Consider the following 15,274-nt stretch of genomic DNA (forward strand, 5'->3'; position numbering starts at 1 on the left):
AGAGGAGTTACAACGTGCCACTATTTCAAGACAGCCGATCTATTACCCAGTGTCTCATACTGGTGTTGTTGTTGCCTTAGTGACTGATTGGCAGCCCTGACTAGCTTCATCTCGTTTCGCGTGCCACAGCGACGCCATGTTGAACTACAGACGCCTTGGTCCAACAGAACACTGGGCTGTGGCCCGATAATACGCAGGCGTACTGTTGTGACATGCCGAAAAGATTACAATGAGACCGACCGACCTGCTGCAGCTGAGGTGAAGTCCTCACCATGCTGGTCCATCACAACAGACGGGAAGGTCATTGCATTTAGGGCGGTTGGACCCTTCGCAGGCCCAACGAAGGGGCTTGTTCGATGGGACTACGATAGTGATGGCAAAATGATCTCTACATTTATGTCCCCATGTTTACGAACGAAAGCGGAGAAATTTGCAGGTGCATTGAGCGCTAACCTCCCGTTTGTCTGTTGCCCGAAAAGGGCAAATCTTTGCCGTAAAAACATCCAAGTCTTCGGAACGCAGCCCCGTGGACATAATATCTAACCTGAAGCTCATCATCTAGCAGGAAACATAGCAGAGAAGTCATACACATTCGCCTAAAGTACTAGTCGCCCTGGTATCATATAAGATTGTGTACAACCTCGGAGAACCAATGGACGACATCCGTGGCTCATATCAAGATGTGGATTCGAATTAGACGTCTGCTCTATTCGGATAAGTCATCTCTGCTAGTCCTCGTACAATGAAAACGGGGTGAGATCAATGTCCGGCTCCTCGCCAGACATTAGCTGGCTCGTAAGCCGCCCGTTACCCATACCGAGTGTCAACCCGAACAAGCCGTGACCCCAGCAAACAAAGAAACCGCTCGAGCGCTTCACAGTGTCGCTGCCAGTATTCGACTCGCTGGTCAGCATCCAAGGCTCCATCTCAGCCATGAGGGGAAGGGCCGATTCCGTCGTGGGTCTGAATGCCCGACCTTCTTCACCACCTGGACCATCCCGGCATGCTCCTCGGTGCAATGGCAGCTCCAGTCCAGCCATCTTTGAGCATGAGCGCTGAGTTCTGCAACAAGTGCCTCATCTGGCTCTTCCGCGTGGCCAGGGGGAGGAAGCGGGGCGTAGTGATTTCTTCGTCCGCAACCCCAGATGGTCCCATCGTTGAGAGCGGCGAACTCCAGCTTTTCACCGACCAGATGGGCAAAAGACACTACGGCTGTAGTGTTTTTCGTGCTGGGGCATGGATTCTTACAGAGAATCCAGTCCCCAGCGTCGGTGATCCATTGCAGGCGAAGGCGCGAAGTTGGGAAGAGTGTTTCGTAAATGGACGGGGTCCACGGCCCGCAGGCAAGGAGCACCTGCTTGCAGTCGATATGTGTCATGGTTTGGCCGTCGTACCCCCAGCAGGTTACAGTTTGCACTTCCTTTTCAGCTGACAGATGGACAGCTGCTGGTGTCAAACTCGTCTGTATTTCTACGCCCATGTTGAGGCATTGGCGTTTGAGCCACCTGCCAACGCCGGCTGGATCGCTGTGGATGTCTTGTCAATAAAGTTTACCTCGTGAGCGCTCGAAGAGGACGAACAGTGTGGCGGTGCGAGCTCCAAGAACGCTAGTGTCGACGTCCTAAGAAGAATCCTTTGTGACCCAATCTGGGAGCCCATCAAGTCCTTTACCTGTGCCCGTACTTATGCCAAAGAAGGGCTGGGCACTGTAGCCTGTGGCCGCTTTGAAATCTGGGTCTGCAGACTCGGCCTCCCACAGATCAAAGGAGTATTTGCCCAAAGGCAAAAGTGGCTGCAGGGCTGGGTGTGTGAAGGCATAGTGAAAGCAGCCGGTACAATTCGATGATGATGCTGTAAAACACGCGTCGCAAGCCTCAACGACCAGGATCTTGATGCTGAGGGAGGATTTCAGGGACCGTTTGGCGAGGTTGTATGCAGTGGAGAGACCAATCACTCCTCCGCCGACGATGACAACACGATCATTGTCCTGCAATGGAGACATGCTGTTGTAGAATGGTGGTACGCAGGCGTAGTGAATGCAAGGGAAGTTTGGGTTGTCTGGTTGTAAGTTCGGTTCCCCATCTGCAGGCAGGGACAGGGGGGACCTTTAGGTGGGGAGGCCGACGGGTAATGATCCTCCATCAACCACACAGGCCGGTCCAGGAAGTCGCAAACAACTATCCCAGAGCCGTCACTGCCTCGCGACAGCCAAACCGACACTGCGGCGGCCACCTGATGACAGCAGCACATTGTCGCAACCACTAAAGGGCACTCCTCCAAACCCAGCCGCCCACCATGCCCTCAATAACGACAGTCCACGAGTCACTCCCCTGTAAGCAAGCCCGCCACGCGCGCTAGCAGCTTCCTCGTGCAAAAAGCACACTGCACAACCACTGGCAAAGACCAAGACTCTAACCAACTTCACCCCCCAGACGTCGACCCAGAGCCCACACAACCCGAACGCGAAGCAGCAGAAGCCCTCATAGCCGCCGAGCGCGCCACGGTCCCGGACGACCCTCACCACGCCCTCCTCCCGCCCCCGGCAGAGCCCACCTTCAGCCCCCTGATCCAAGCCGAGCTGGACCGCATAGCCAGCAGCCCGGACCCCTCGAAGCCAGCGCCCCTGGACGCGATAGACCTGTCGCGGTACGAACTCCCCGACCTACCCGAGGACGGCGACGCCTCGCGTGAGGATCTCGAGTCCGCCCTGCGCCAGGCCTACGCGGCGGCGACGTACCTCTCCTCGCGCAGGCAGCACCTCGCGCTGCTCGACAGCCACGGCAAGAACGCGTGGCTCGTGGGCAACTGGCAGCTGGAGGCGGAGCTGCGCGCGCTCGAGCGCGAGGTCGCCGCCGCGCGCCGGGACGTCGACCTCGTCACCCTCCGCCGCCAGAGGCTGCAGCGCGACTCGGGAGGGGAGATCACGGGGCTGGACGAGGCGTGGCGGAGGGGCGTCGGCCGCGTGCTCGAGGCCGAGGTCGCCGCCGAGGGCCTGCGGAGGGACGTCGACGCCATCATGAGGCAGAGGGCCCGGGGTGGGGAGGGGGAGGAGGTGCAGGTGCAGGCGGAGGCTTGAGGCGGCGGACGACTTTTTGGTTGATATCAGTCATCTAAGATGGGGTCTGGCCTCGATTAAGAGGATGGCTGCCCTGAGTCTCCGACATGCGGCACATCCATCACCTCTACCCATTCTGCGTTCACTGCACGGAATCTTGCCAGAGGGAAGACATGAGCGAGCGGCACCATCCCTCGGCCTATGACGCTAAGCTCTGTGGCATGCCCTTGATCGGAACATTGGCTCCTCCATGGCACGAGGACCAGGAGGAAGACGATGATATAGCCGGCCCATCAGGGTTTGGGGCAGATCATGCAAGATAGAGCGTGTTCTACGCATTCTCTTGCAAGCCAACATTGCGTAGCAGGATTCACACACTGGCGACATAGTCACCACCAGATACAAATTCTAGTCCCAAGTTTTCCACGATTTCAGCCGTGTGTAATGGTATTAAGGAAGGTGTTATAATTCCGGAGCAGCGCCCTGCTGCAACACTCGTCTTTTTCTGTTCCGTAGGTATCTGATGTTCCGAAAACAAAACAATAATCTCCTAACACAATAGGCTAGCGAAGGAAGAGGTAAAGTATTCTTGTCTGCCAGTCGATAATGCCGTCACCCCGCAAAAACGCCGTTGTAGCCGAACTCCAGCATCCAGTGTGGTCCGTCCCACATCCCATCCCCCGGTTCAAGCCTCCGCTTGCACTTGCGTTGCGTCCATACATACCGTACCGTCGTTCAAGCCTCCACCAGTTGTCCGTCCGTCGTCCAGGCCCTCATCCTTGGGGTTCCGCGCGAAAGGCCGCATTCCGTCGTGTTTCTTCGGGAGTTGGGTCGGGACATGCTTCCAGATCTGTCGTGAATCAGGCCATGTTAGTGATCTTGTCCGTGTCCGGATTCCAGGTCCAGGAAAGAGGCCGTAGCTGGCTACGCCGACTGGAGCGGGTCCACATCTTCAACACCGGACTTGACATCTTCGTACTTTGTTCTTCTCATGATACTCTCAACCGGGCCTAGCAGGCGGTTGAAGGCATTCTTGCCAAGCTTGGCAACCTTGACTTCCGTCACGCTGACCACGGTGGCCGCCCGGGGCGCGTCGTTGAGCAGCGCCAGCTCACCAAAGAAGTCGCCCTTTTCGTAGTGCCTGAGGTTGATCCGTTCCTTGTGGACACCTTCCTTGAATGCGTCGCATTCACCGCTCTCGAGCAGGTAAAAGTCGTAGCCTGGGTCGCCCTCCTTGATGACGGCGGTCCCCGGTGGATACTTCTGCGTCTCGAGGGCATCGGCGATCTTGGATCGTTCGTATGATGTGAGCGTCTTGAGCAGGGGCACCTCCTCCAGAAAGCTCTCGTACATGCGCCGTCGTTGGAACGTCGACTCCATCAGGATCCGGCGGAAGGTCAGTCGGTCCAAGGCCCAAAGCATGCTGTGTGGCTCAGCTGAGATTATAGTAGCAGCACGGGGCGCATTGTACATGAGGGCAAGCTCGCCAAAGGAACCTCCTTCTCCGATGCTGCCGACCTGGGTCCCAAGACCATCGGGGCCGGGTTGTTGAATCCCGGACGAGTTGACAAAGACATTGAATGTTCCCTTTTCGACGACATAGAAATAGTCACCAGCGTCGCCTTGGGTAATCACCTAATGTAATGGTCAATCAATCATTGCCGTGGGCTGCGCAAACCAGCAAGGCAATCTCAGAAACGTACTTTGATATCTTTTGCCGGGATTGGCTTCTCTTGCATCGCTCCCAGGACCTGGGCCTTTTGCTCATCATCCATGTGACTGAATAGGAAGTTCTTGGCAATCGAGTTTGTAAGCCTCGTCTGCTGTTCGTCGGACTTGGGATACACCGGGGGCTGCCAGTTGTCATTGTTATCCGCGACAGGCTTGAGCGACTCGGCAGAGACAGAGGTTCGGCGGCCAAAGTTGTACTGAGCCGGGAAGTTCTCGGGGTTGGGCGGGCTTCGCAGAGAGGAGGGTGGATCGGAGCTGCCATCGCCGCCGAAGGGGCCGCTGAACACGGAGCCCGAGTTGAAGTTGAAGGTGCCAGTCGTGGGGGAGGTAACGGTGTCGTTCTCCTCCTCCTCCTCCATAACTCTCTGCATCATGCTGCCCTCGTTAGAACCGAAGGGGTTTGTGTGGGCCCCAAAGGGACTGGTGAAGCTGCTCGACATGGCGGTAGGTCGACTTTTGTCTATCTTGAGACGTTTGTTGGGGATTTCTTCGGACAGGTTCTTCTTCCGTTCCGAGGCCAGTCGACTGGCAAAATGATCACAGCAGAACTGCAGAATATCCCGGGGCTTGGATCGAAGCACTTGGCTGTTCAAATTCTGAATCTCGTTCGTGTAAGCCACTGGGAGACTCATGTTGCGAAGGACGTAAGACAGGCTGTGAAACACAAATAAATCAGAGGGAGGGGACTTCTTTCGAGACAGAAGAGTGTGCTTGGATCTGCGAAGAGTGATGCTGTTTGTCCTTGTCGAGCCACGGACCGGGGGATGGGGAGCGATATCTAAGGCTGGAACAGGGCCGACTGCACAAGCAAGGTTTCGTGTGTTCGTACCTTTCAAATGTTTGGGTGGGGGTCTGTGGCGTCTACTTTGCGACAAGGCTGCTTTGATACGTTAGCATCGACAAGCTGCACGTTGAGACACGAGTGCCATAGAGCAAAACTTGTAGTATGAATCTGAGAGGCAGCGGGAAGAGTGCAAGGGTGGGTGATGAGACATGTTGGGCTGGAGCAGGGGAGGGGTCAAGGCCAGCTCAAAGAGCCCGTCACCCTGAGCAGTCAAAGAAGCTGAAGGCATTGCAGCTGCGAGAACCGACAGGTAGGTTCCTCGCATGCAAGCCGCATGTGTCAAAGCGCAACGTGATGGCAGGGCGCGCAAGTCAGTGTGCAGGAGTGGCGTCAAGGGAGACCCGTGCTGGCTGGGGGATCTGTGGTGTTGCGGGCGGCCGAGGACTGGAGCAGCTGAGCTGAGCTGTCGCAAAGACTTACCGAAAGAAGAGCGGTTGCAATTGATACAAGCGAAGGCGGAACAAGAACAACAACAAACTCGGAGTAAGTATCGATAGCGAAAAGAGGAGCGCCGGCAGCACAACAGACTGTGGGCGAGGAAGCAGAGGTCGAGCTTAAAAGGGAGGAGGCGACGTTGGGTCGGGGACTGAGTCGGGGTCGGGACCGGTAAGGCAGGCCAGGCGAGAACGAGGACAGGCGTCGTCAATAGCAATAACGGGATGTTATAGGCAATATCGGAGACACCGTGATGATTGCAGTGGGATGATTGGCAAGGCCTGAATGCGCTGATCGAGACGGAATTGAAGGACCAGAAGCTATTCGGAAGAAGACAGACTACCGTGGCGGAAAGGATAGTGGAGCGAAGGGGGTGGGATAGGGCTGGAGGTTGTTGAGCTGGAGAATAGGGCCGATCTGAGCAGCTCAGCTTTGACGTCGGCAGCCGGTTGAGCTAGTATGTAGTCTAGCAGTCCAGGTCGGCTGGAGGTCAAAGGCAGGAAGAATGGGTACTGCGTGGTGACCCAGCGAGGAGGAGAGACCGGAGACTGGAAACTGGAGACTGGAGAATGGAGGCGGGCTAGGGGTGGTCCGGACGGGGAGAGAGTGAGAGAGAAGTCTCGAGACGAGGTCGGTGAAGAGAGAGGCAAGGCCAGGCCGGGGCAGGGCACACGAGGAGGCAGGGTGCCAAAGTAGAGAAAGTAGAGCGGGCTTGGTAGGAGGCAGGTAGGTACAATTGCTGCTTGCTCACTGGAACGCAGGGCAGAGCAGTCGCAATTAGATTCAAATGACTGCCAGGAGATTGAGCGTGGAACTGGCGAGGGAGCTTTGGCTCGCTCTGCCCGAGTTTGGCAGGGCAAGGCAATCAAGTGGGGGGGGGGGAGAGCAGAGCAAGATGTCACCTGGCATGGCCGTGCTGCCTCGTACCGCCGAGGTAGCTCTGCATCAGAAACGAACTGTCCGCGAGGGCGCACAAAGTTAGAGCACGACCTCGCCCGGCGGAGCATGGGCCAAGGGTCCCCCCAAGGGCAGGAGGGCAGTGGCCAGAAAGGGCACATGAAAGCCGGCTGCCGGGCTTGGGCTCCTGCCATCCGCGGCGAGCAGGGGCCACCATACGCACCTTCCGCAGCTGTCTGGCCTAGCGCTGCCCCTCTTTCGCCCTTCCCGTCATCGAATCGAACCCTGGAAGCCTTCTAGAAGACGGGGGGCACAGATCAGAGGGTGGCCCTGTGCGACGGTGGTGGACTGGGGCTGCCCTCGGCCTGCGTGCCCTGCCTGCCAATGCCCGGCAGCCCAGCCAGACCTGCCCTTGCACGCCCTGCTGGCCCTGGCAGCCCTGGGCTGGGGAGGGCCCCAAGCTCCCGCCCAGCGAAGGGTCCCGGAATGCTTCTCGAGCTTCTCGAGCTTCTCTCAGGCTTCTGTTGCAGCTCGCCCCCGAACCCGTGGACCTGCATCCTCCCAGCAATCTTGCAGCCTCAAACATCCCGTCCCATCTTATCACGACCCCGATCATTTCCATGTCATGTCACCATTTAATCCCCGACCGCGGTTCGTCCGCTCTTCCCCATGTCTCCCGTATTCTCATGGTTATTATTGTCGCAATCACCAGACCTCAGCGCTGCCCTCTGCGCCTCCTGCATTTTACAAGCAGGTCCAGGCGTTGTTATGAGATACCTCACGCGGTACCTCGGTACGCACACTATGTACCTACCATGCACTGCAGACCCGGCTGATGCAGCATCTGACGTTGGAGGTCCACTCATTCTTCGCCGCCTCCTTATGCCTGTCGTCGCAATGACCGCTTCTTCGGCGCGCCTCGACGAGATTTTCTTCCTCAATGGGATCTGGCCGAGCGAGGGAGGCTTGTCAACTATTCCACTCGCGTCCGTTCCTCCAAGAGAGACTATAGTCCGGGTGGTCGGATGGCCCGGGATCGGGGCTCGGGCTGGCTGGCTGGCTGGCTGGCTGACTGACTGACTGACTGACTGGTTGTTGCTGAGTTCACTGTTTCAACATTGTGTGCTGTCCTGGTCCTGACAAAGACACACACAAAGACACTTCGTAACCTTGTGCACCCTCCCATGAGCTGTCCCGTTCGTAGTAGCATCTGGGCGGCAGAGTGACGACGACTGCTGATGCTGACTCGAAGGCGCGGCTAAGATTGGCTGACGGGCAAGACAAGATAGGCCAAAGGTTGGGTGGCAAAAGCTTCGCGAGTTGACATTGCAGCTGGCAGGCTGACTGGTTACTAAGTTGCCGCCGGCCACCCCTTCCGGGCCCGGGGTGGACACGATCAAGTCGACCACCAAAACTCTGAATATCGATCGAGGATGTTTTGAGTTTACAAAGACTGATTTGTTGGTGTGGTGTGTCTATGCCTGTGCGGTGGTTTTGCTTCTACAAGTTCATGGTGTACCCGGGGACCCAGCTCCCATCGTCCGGCTTCGTAAGAAACTTCAAATCAGTCTCCAGGTTGCTTTCTGCAAGCCAAAAGTTGGCTTTGACTCAGCCTTGCAGGTGCAAAGTCCAATGTCCAGGTGTGTCGAGGATGGATGCCCATGCACACACTCAGCCGCACGCAGCGAGGCGCGTACTGCAGCATGTCCGTACTGCCCGCTTCAGGTGCGACCGGGAAGGTTATGTAAGCGGCCCCTGAGCATTCGGAAACCCGCATGTCTCTTCCAAGCCTGCTGCGCCTCTTTCTCTCTCTGTGCAGCGGCTGCGACTGGACTGGGCTGGGAGCTGGGACAGAGGGCCAAGCCACAATCTTACGCTAGAGTGGTTGGATCCTGCAGCGCTCCAGCGGCAATCCAGCAGACGCGAAGGCTCGTCTCGGCGTCTGCCTCTGCCCAAGAACACCCAGACACCCTGGGAATTCGGACCCTCTCCAGCGCCGTCTCGTCAAAGAGTGGATGCACGTCCCGTCTCCGTCTGTCATCGCATTCGACCCGACCGACCTGACCGACTCTCTTTCCCCTAGCAGCATCCCACACCGACATCGTCGACACTGCCTACCATCACCATGGCCGATTCACCGACTAGAGTCGGCCATACCGACTCGATCGCTTCCCAGGATTCCGGGAGCAAGTCCAACGATAAGAAAAAGAGCCGCAGGCCAGCCAGTGAGTCCCACCCGGCGCACCCGCGCCTGCGCCCGCTTCAATAGCCACGGCAATAGCGATACCAATCAACCCACACGCGCCCTCGAGGAATGATGGAACACACTCTGGACATTTTGCTGGAGCACGAGGGGAAATTGAGATGATATGCGTAACTTCCGGGACATGTAGCTGATGGCTGTATCAACCAATAGACACTGCGTTTCGACAGCAGCGGTTGAAGGCATGGCAGTAAGTCGTCGAGCCTGAGCGGACCTCCCATGGCGCACACGCACAGCGCTGACCACGGTCCAGACCAATCCTCACACCAAAGACCGTCCTCCCCCTCTTCTTCTCCATCGGCATCATCTTCGCGCCCATCGGTGGCCTGCTCCTGTACGCGAGCTCGCAGGTCCAAGAGATCTCCATCGACTACACGACATGCTACAAGGACGCCAGCAACGACACCTTCAACGCCGTGCCCTCCGACAACGTGTTCACCCAGTTCAAGAACAACACCGACGTACAGGCACAATGGAAGCGGGAGACTGTCAATGTCACATTCGACGGCGTGACCAACCAGACGCAGAAATGCATGATACAGTTCACGATACCTGAGGACATGGGCCCGCCCGTCCTCTTCTACTACCAGCTCACAAACTTCTACCAAAACCACCGTCGCTATGTTAACTCCTTCTTCGACAAGCAGCTCGCCGGTAAGGAGGTCACACCCTCGCAGGTTAGCGGCTCCACATGTGAGCCTCTTAAGACGGAGGAAGGCACTGGCAAGCCCTTCTATCCCTGTGGGCTGATTGCCAATTCCATCTTCAACGACACCTTCTACAGCCCTTATTCTGTGGGTGACGAGGGCTCGCCTTATAACATGAGCGAGACGGGCATTGCGTGGGACTCCGACAAGGACCTGTTCAAGAACATCTCTTCCGCGACTAAGCTGGACTCCGTCGCTGTTCCACTCAACTGGCGGATGCGGTATCCCAATGGCTATACCGAAAGCAACCCCCCGCCGAACCTCGGGACAGATGAGCACTTCATGGTCTGGATGCGGACCGCCGGCCTGCCGACTTTTAGCAAGCTGTACATGAGGAACGACACGCAAGCGATGACCAAGGGAATGTACCAGGTGGACATCCTCCATTGTGAGTGGGCCCCCTTCTCCGATGCAGCATTTAATGTATGGGTACTGATTGGAAATCCCAGGGTTCCCCGCGGACATTTACAAGGGCACCAAGTCGATCGTCCTCAGCACCAGGACTGTCATGGGTGGCAGGAATCCATTCTTGGGCATTGCATACTTGGTTGTGGGTGGAATCTGCATCCTTCTCGGCGCCATCTTCACAGTGACGCACTTGTTGAAGCCAAGGTCAGTTCTCGCGCGCATGCGACATTTCGCCCCAGGACGTGGCGTTGGATATTGTGCTAACCGGACACTTACAGGAAACTTGGCGACCACACCTACCTCTCCTGGAACAACGTTCCATCCTCAAAACATCCGGCAGGCTCATCGGCGGCCATGGCCAGCGGGCGCGACCTCGGTAGATCAGGTGAGGCTTAGGAGGCCCGCGGGATCGGGCTCAAGCTACCACCTGATATCTGCCGGCCTCTCCTTGCGGCTTCTTCTGCCACTGGTACCACGCCATCAACATCCGAAGGAAAGCAGCGGGCGGTCAGCCCTACTGCTTCCTCCTCGACTGCTGTCAGCAGACAAGTGAGCGTCAGAGAATTTCTTGGGGCGCCGTCTCACTCCATAGCTGGCCCGAGCTCTGTAAGATCCGCGCCGTAATCATGCCATTTTGCACAAGCTTCCTTACACGGCTTCGTCCCTATTTTCCCACGCAATCACATGGCTACTTGGCTTCACCGGCGCCTCGGCCAATACCACGTTTTCGTTCATATTCTTTTTGGTTGATGGCAATGCGACAGGCACCCGACATCACCCCGCGGCAAGGGAATGGCATGGATGGTTTGCTTTTCAGACGACTGATTCTGTACTTGAACGCTTTCTTCCCCAAAGCATGCGTCAACACGTCGGAGTTTTGGGCGTACCTAGGTTTCTGAAGTTAATAAAAATTGGCATTGATATATCCTTACCATCTCGGCCCTCCTCAGGGTGTCTGATGTAAATAAAACTCTTGAGTGCTCCCCATCGTTCTGATTACTCCCTCCCATGACGAGGGTTTCTGATCGGTCTGCGGCAAGACCGCACTCCGACGCATGTCGCGTGTATGCTCCCACTGGAGATCTCCTGAGCATAGACCAGAAGTAACGCAGCTTTCTCAAAGGGCATGATCAGAGACTATCGCATGCCTCCGGATGTCTCCTTTTCCTTTGAGCTTGTTGGCTCCTTCCTTCTCTTTGAGCATTACCAAGGATGTTCTTCCAAGCTGGCTGTTTGATCACGTTTCCTCGGGCTGCTAGATACCAGCTGGAAGTACTAAGTAGGTAATAAACGGGAAGTCGAGGAATGCGAGTCACACAAGAAACAAGGTGCAAGTGTACCTTTGCGAAGGGCACGATGAGATAGATCCTGGTCGACGCAGAGCAGATCAAAATGCAATTTGTGTGGTATCTCAGGTGTGTCAACTAACAAGGAAAAACAAGAAAAAAGAACGTTGGACCACACCGACCAAACGCCAGCCAGGCCACCAAGTGTAGTAGGCCAGATGAGACCACCCAGTCAGGTTCTCCCTTCTTTTTTTGCCCTGTAAGAACTCCCAGAACTCCCAACTATCATATCCCAGGATTTACCCTCGACGCCGTAGGACAGATCTCGATAGCAAAGAAAAGACAACAAAAGACAAGTTAAAAAAATGGGAAAATTATATTACAATCTCTTACAAGACACTAGCACACAATCACTGCACGCTGAGGAACAGATCATCTCCCCGCCTCTTAGGCGTGAGCTGCGGCTTCCACCCGGGCGTGGCGGGCAGCGGAACGTCGCTCTCCCTGGTGGTGGAGGCCTTGCCGGCCTGGCGGTAGACGACGCCCTTGGGCGCTGCGGTTGGGTCCGCGCCGGCCTTGCCGACGCTCGACGACCGCCTCTTCCACCGCGCCTGTCGGGCCTCGGCCGAGTCGCCGCCAATCTGCAGCGCCGCCGCGCGCTCGGCCCCGAGCCGCTTCGCCGCCAGGAGGCTGGACTGGCTGTCCGTTTTGACCGTTGTGTTCGAGACCGAGGGGGACTCGGACGCGGATGCTGGGGATGGGGATGGGGAGAAGGAGTAGGGCCCGCCGGGCTCGTTTTGATATTGGTATTGTTGTGGTTGTTGTTGCTGGTAGTAATACTGCTGCTGCTGCTGCTGCTTCGATAGCTGCTGCTGGCGAGGCAGCGCTTGTTGCTGTTGCTGCTGCTGCTGCTGCTGTTGCACTGGCAGGTTCGACTCAGGCCGCGAGTACGCGTCGTACACGGACATGGGCCCGTAACGGGAGTGAGACTGCGAGGGGAGCTGCGAGCGGTTGTTGATGTGCTGCTGGAACGACTGCAGGGGCGGCGACTTCGTAGTGTCGCGCTTGTTGCTCGGGACCGCCAGGGGCCGCGGCATCTGCTGCTGCTGCTGCTGCGGAGCGTGGTCTGAAGGCGTCTCGGGCGACCCGGAGCGGACCTGGCCCGGGTTCCTGTTCGGATTCGGGTTCCTCCTGGGCGGGTTGTAGTACGAGACGCGTGCCTGGGCGGGGGCCGCCGCCTGCGCCTGGGGGCCACCGACCTGCACTGGTTTCTGAGAGTCGACGACGCCGAGGGTCGGGCTGTCGCTTGGAGTTGAGTTGACGACCCGGAGGCCAGGGTGTTGTATGGGCTTTGCCACGGGCCTGGCGTCTGCGGGCTTGTTCAACGGTGCGTTGCTGCGCGGTCTCGGGATCTTGGGGTAGGATACCGGTGACCGCCCAGGCGACTCGACCACGGGCGACAGGCTACCCTGCTGCTCCGGCGCTGCCGACTGGCGAGATGGTGCCGGGAAGGAGTCCACCCCGACCTCGCTGCCCACCGACGATGCGATTGTCGTCGCTGAGTCCTGAGACATCATCGTATTTGTCCGGTCTCTCGTCGCACCGCCGGCGCTGCTAGATCTTCTCCTTGGTCTCGAAGTAAGATCCCTCCCCTGCTGCTTACCTCCGGCGCCACCTCCCGCGTAGTAGGACTCCGGTGTTGGTGACGGCTCCTTGCGTGATCCAGCAGAGTTTGGCAGGGGATTGTTCGGCCCCGGCTGCACGGTCTGCGGTAGGCTGAAGTTCATGCTGAAGTTGGAGTACACACTCGAGCTTCTCGTATTAATCGGCAGTCGTCCGCTCTCAGGGGCGACATGCCTGATCGTCGGCCTGCCTGGCGCACCGGCTGGTTTCGAGGTTCGCATCGCCGCAGGTGCGCCCACCGTTGGGGATGCCAGGTCCTTGACTGCCGCCTTGACCGCGTTGCTCTCCTGCACGGCCCTGTCTTGCTCGGCGTCCCTCTCCGCGACAGTTTTGGAGATGGGTGTTGGCATCTCGACGACGTGCTCATCGGGGCCTGAACCCCCTCCAAGGACCCAGTTGCCCCATTTGTCCGCGACATAATACGTTGACGCGGACTGCGGGTCGGTGTTTGGAGGGCGCCATATCTGCGCCGAGCCGAGTCCAGCGCTGGTCTCTCCGTCTTCCGCAAACTCGGTGACGACGCTATCACGGCCACCGCTGAACGGCATGCGGTTATTGGACATTACACTGGAGCGGTTGGCCTGCTGGGGCTTTGCTGCCGGGATGGCGACAGTCAGAGCTGGTTTGGCTGCGCTTGTCTGTTGCTGCTGCTGTTGGTATGCAGACTGGCCCTGCGGGGAAAAGAAATTAAAGTTGCCCTGCGTTCGAAGAGGTGACAGAGCCGGGATAGGAGGTGGTGAAGGTGACCGCCTTTGGGCCAAGCGAGCCGCAGCAGGTGGCACATTCGCAGCAACCATGCTTCCGCCAGGCTGCCTTACCGCTCCCTGCATTCCTGTGCCCTCGGGAGAAATCGCAAGGCCAATGGTATCAGGTCGAGCGCTGGCTCGGTTAGCCCGTTGTGCCAGCGCCCTCGTGAAAGACATCGACTTCGGCTCACGATACTGCGGCGCCGAGATCTCCGGGCTGTCCTTTCGCCGTGGGCTCCATGAGTCTCTCACCCGGTAGAAGCCAGTGACTGCTTTTCCACGACGTCTGCGCATGAAACACAAAAATGCCACAACTGCCGCAAGAATGACTGCTGCAACGCTTCCACCTGCTATGCCCCCAATTTGTGCCGTTGACAACTTTGTTGGGGCCGCAGCAGCGGTGGTGGCGCTCGTCTCGGGTGCAGCTGTAGCACTCGCTGGCGCGGATGAGGATGAAGACGAGGACGAGCTCGTCCTTGTGGTGAAGGTTGAGCTAGAGCTAGGAAGAAAGCTCGTTGGCAGTGTGGGGTCCATGGTGACGGAGGGCGTCATATAGCTCGTCGTCGAGCTCTTGTTTGAGCTCGCAGTTGCCGTCGTCGACGGATTTGGCACCACGACCGGCCCAGTAGGGGGCACGATCAGTGTTGCTATTATTGTGGCGTGTGTCGCCGGTGCTGCATTGGGTTGATTATTACACATCGCGTATGCGTTCGCCACTGTGTCAGCTACACAGGGTGTCAGCCTCATCATGTATATGACTCCGGGTCACCACCGGATATCCCCAGACTTACATCCGGCACTCATGCCCTCACAGGCTCTAATAGAGTTCTCAGCTACTATGCATTGGACCGCCCCCTCCCCTATCGTGTATCCCGTCGAGCCGGTGTGTGAACAAAGACATTGTAATGAGGGTGACGAGCCGCAGAGGTCTCTGTTGAAGTTGACCTCGAGGAAGGACTCGAAGCATGACACGGCGCAGGATGGTATGAAGGCAGTGAGGTCGGATCCAAGTTCGAACCCATCTGTGGAAGACGCTGCTGTTGTCTCGGTTGCTCTGACCGCGAGGAGTGGTATCGTAGTGGCCCATAGCAGCAGCCTCGTCCTTCTGGCTGCCATCCTAGGGAACAACATCTATCTGCTCGTCGGTGACAGAGTCCGCATGTTAGTCGAGGAGGCCAGGAAAAGTAAACAAGGCACAGCTGAGAGACAAGTTCCTCCT

General features: G+C 57.6%; 6 protein-coding genes across 6 annotated transcripts; 2 read left to right on the forward strand and 4 right to left on the reverse strand.

The window, feature by feature from the left end:
• Window positions 1–728: 728 nt before the first annotated feature.
• INS49_012427 (uncharacterized protein) lies at window positions 729–1,480 on the reverse strand (the record flags this gene model as incomplete). Its single annotated transcript, XM_043173130.1, has 2 exons — window positions 729–899; window positions 977–1,480. The coding sequence occupies 2 exons, from the start codon at window positions 1,478–1,480 to the stop codon at window positions 729–731; spliced, it is 675 nt and encodes a 224-aa protein (XP_043022427.1).
• A 141-nt stretch (window positions 1,481–1,621) lies between these two features.
• INS49_012428 (uncharacterized protein) lies at window positions 1,622–2,002 on the reverse strand (the record flags this gene model as incomplete). Its single annotated transcript, XM_043173131.1, has 1 exon — window positions 1,622–2,002. The coding sequence occupies one exon, from the start codon at window positions 2,000–2,002 to the stop codon at window positions 1,622–1,624; it is 381 nt and encodes a 126-aa protein (XP_043022428.1).
• Window positions 2,003–2,295: 293 nt separating this feature from the next.
• On the forward strand, window positions 2,296–3,076 carry INS49_012429 (uncharacterized protein; the record flags this gene model as incomplete). The annotated part of the gene is made up of 2 exons (XM_043173132.1): window positions 2,296–2,332; window positions 2,433–3,076. The coding sequence occupies 2 exons, from the start codon at window positions 2,296–2,298 to the stop codon at window positions 3,074–3,076; spliced, it is 681 nt and encodes a 226-aa protein (XP_043022429.1).
• Window positions 3,077–3,979: 903 nt separating this feature from the next.
• INS49_012430 (uncharacterized protein) lies at window positions 3,980–5,418 on the reverse strand (the record flags this gene model as incomplete). The annotated part of the gene is made up of 2 exons (XM_043173133.1): window positions 3,980–4,690; window positions 4,759–5,418. 2 exons carry the CDS (start codon window positions 5,416–5,418, stop codon window positions 3,980–3,982), a joined length of 1,371 nt encoding a protein of 456 aa, XP_043022430.1.
• Window positions 5,419–9,087: 3,669 nt separating this feature from the next.
• INS49_012431 (uncharacterized protein) lies at window positions 9,088–10,736 on the forward strand (the record flags this gene model as incomplete). Its single annotated transcript, XM_043173134.1, has 5 exons — window positions 9,088–9,187; window positions 9,379–9,415; window positions 9,479–10,320; window positions 10,382–10,544; window positions 10,619–10,736. 5 exons carry the CDS (start codon window positions 9,088–9,090, stop codon window positions 10,734–10,736), a joined length of 1,260 nt encoding a protein of 419 aa, XP_043022431.1.
• A 1,300-nt stretch (window positions 10,737–12,036) lies between these two features.
• INS49_012432 (uncharacterized protein) lies at window positions 12,037–15,171 on the reverse strand (the record flags this gene model as incomplete). Its single annotated transcript, XM_043173135.1, has 2 exons — window positions 12,037–14,780; window positions 14,847–15,171. 2 exons carry the CDS (start codon window positions 15,169–15,171, stop codon window positions 12,037–12,039), a joined length of 3,069 nt encoding a protein of 1,022 aa, XP_043022432.1.
• Between the last annotated feature and the right edge of the window lie 103 nt (window positions 15,172–15,274).

This window comes from Diaporthe citri, assembly GCF_014595645.1.
Source record: "Diaporthe citri strain NFHF-8-4 chromosome Unknown scaffold_6, whole genome shotgun sequence".
Lineage (NCBI taxonomy): Eukaryota > Fungi > Ascomycota > Sordariomycetes > Diaporthales > Diaporthaceae > Diaporthe > Diaporthe citri.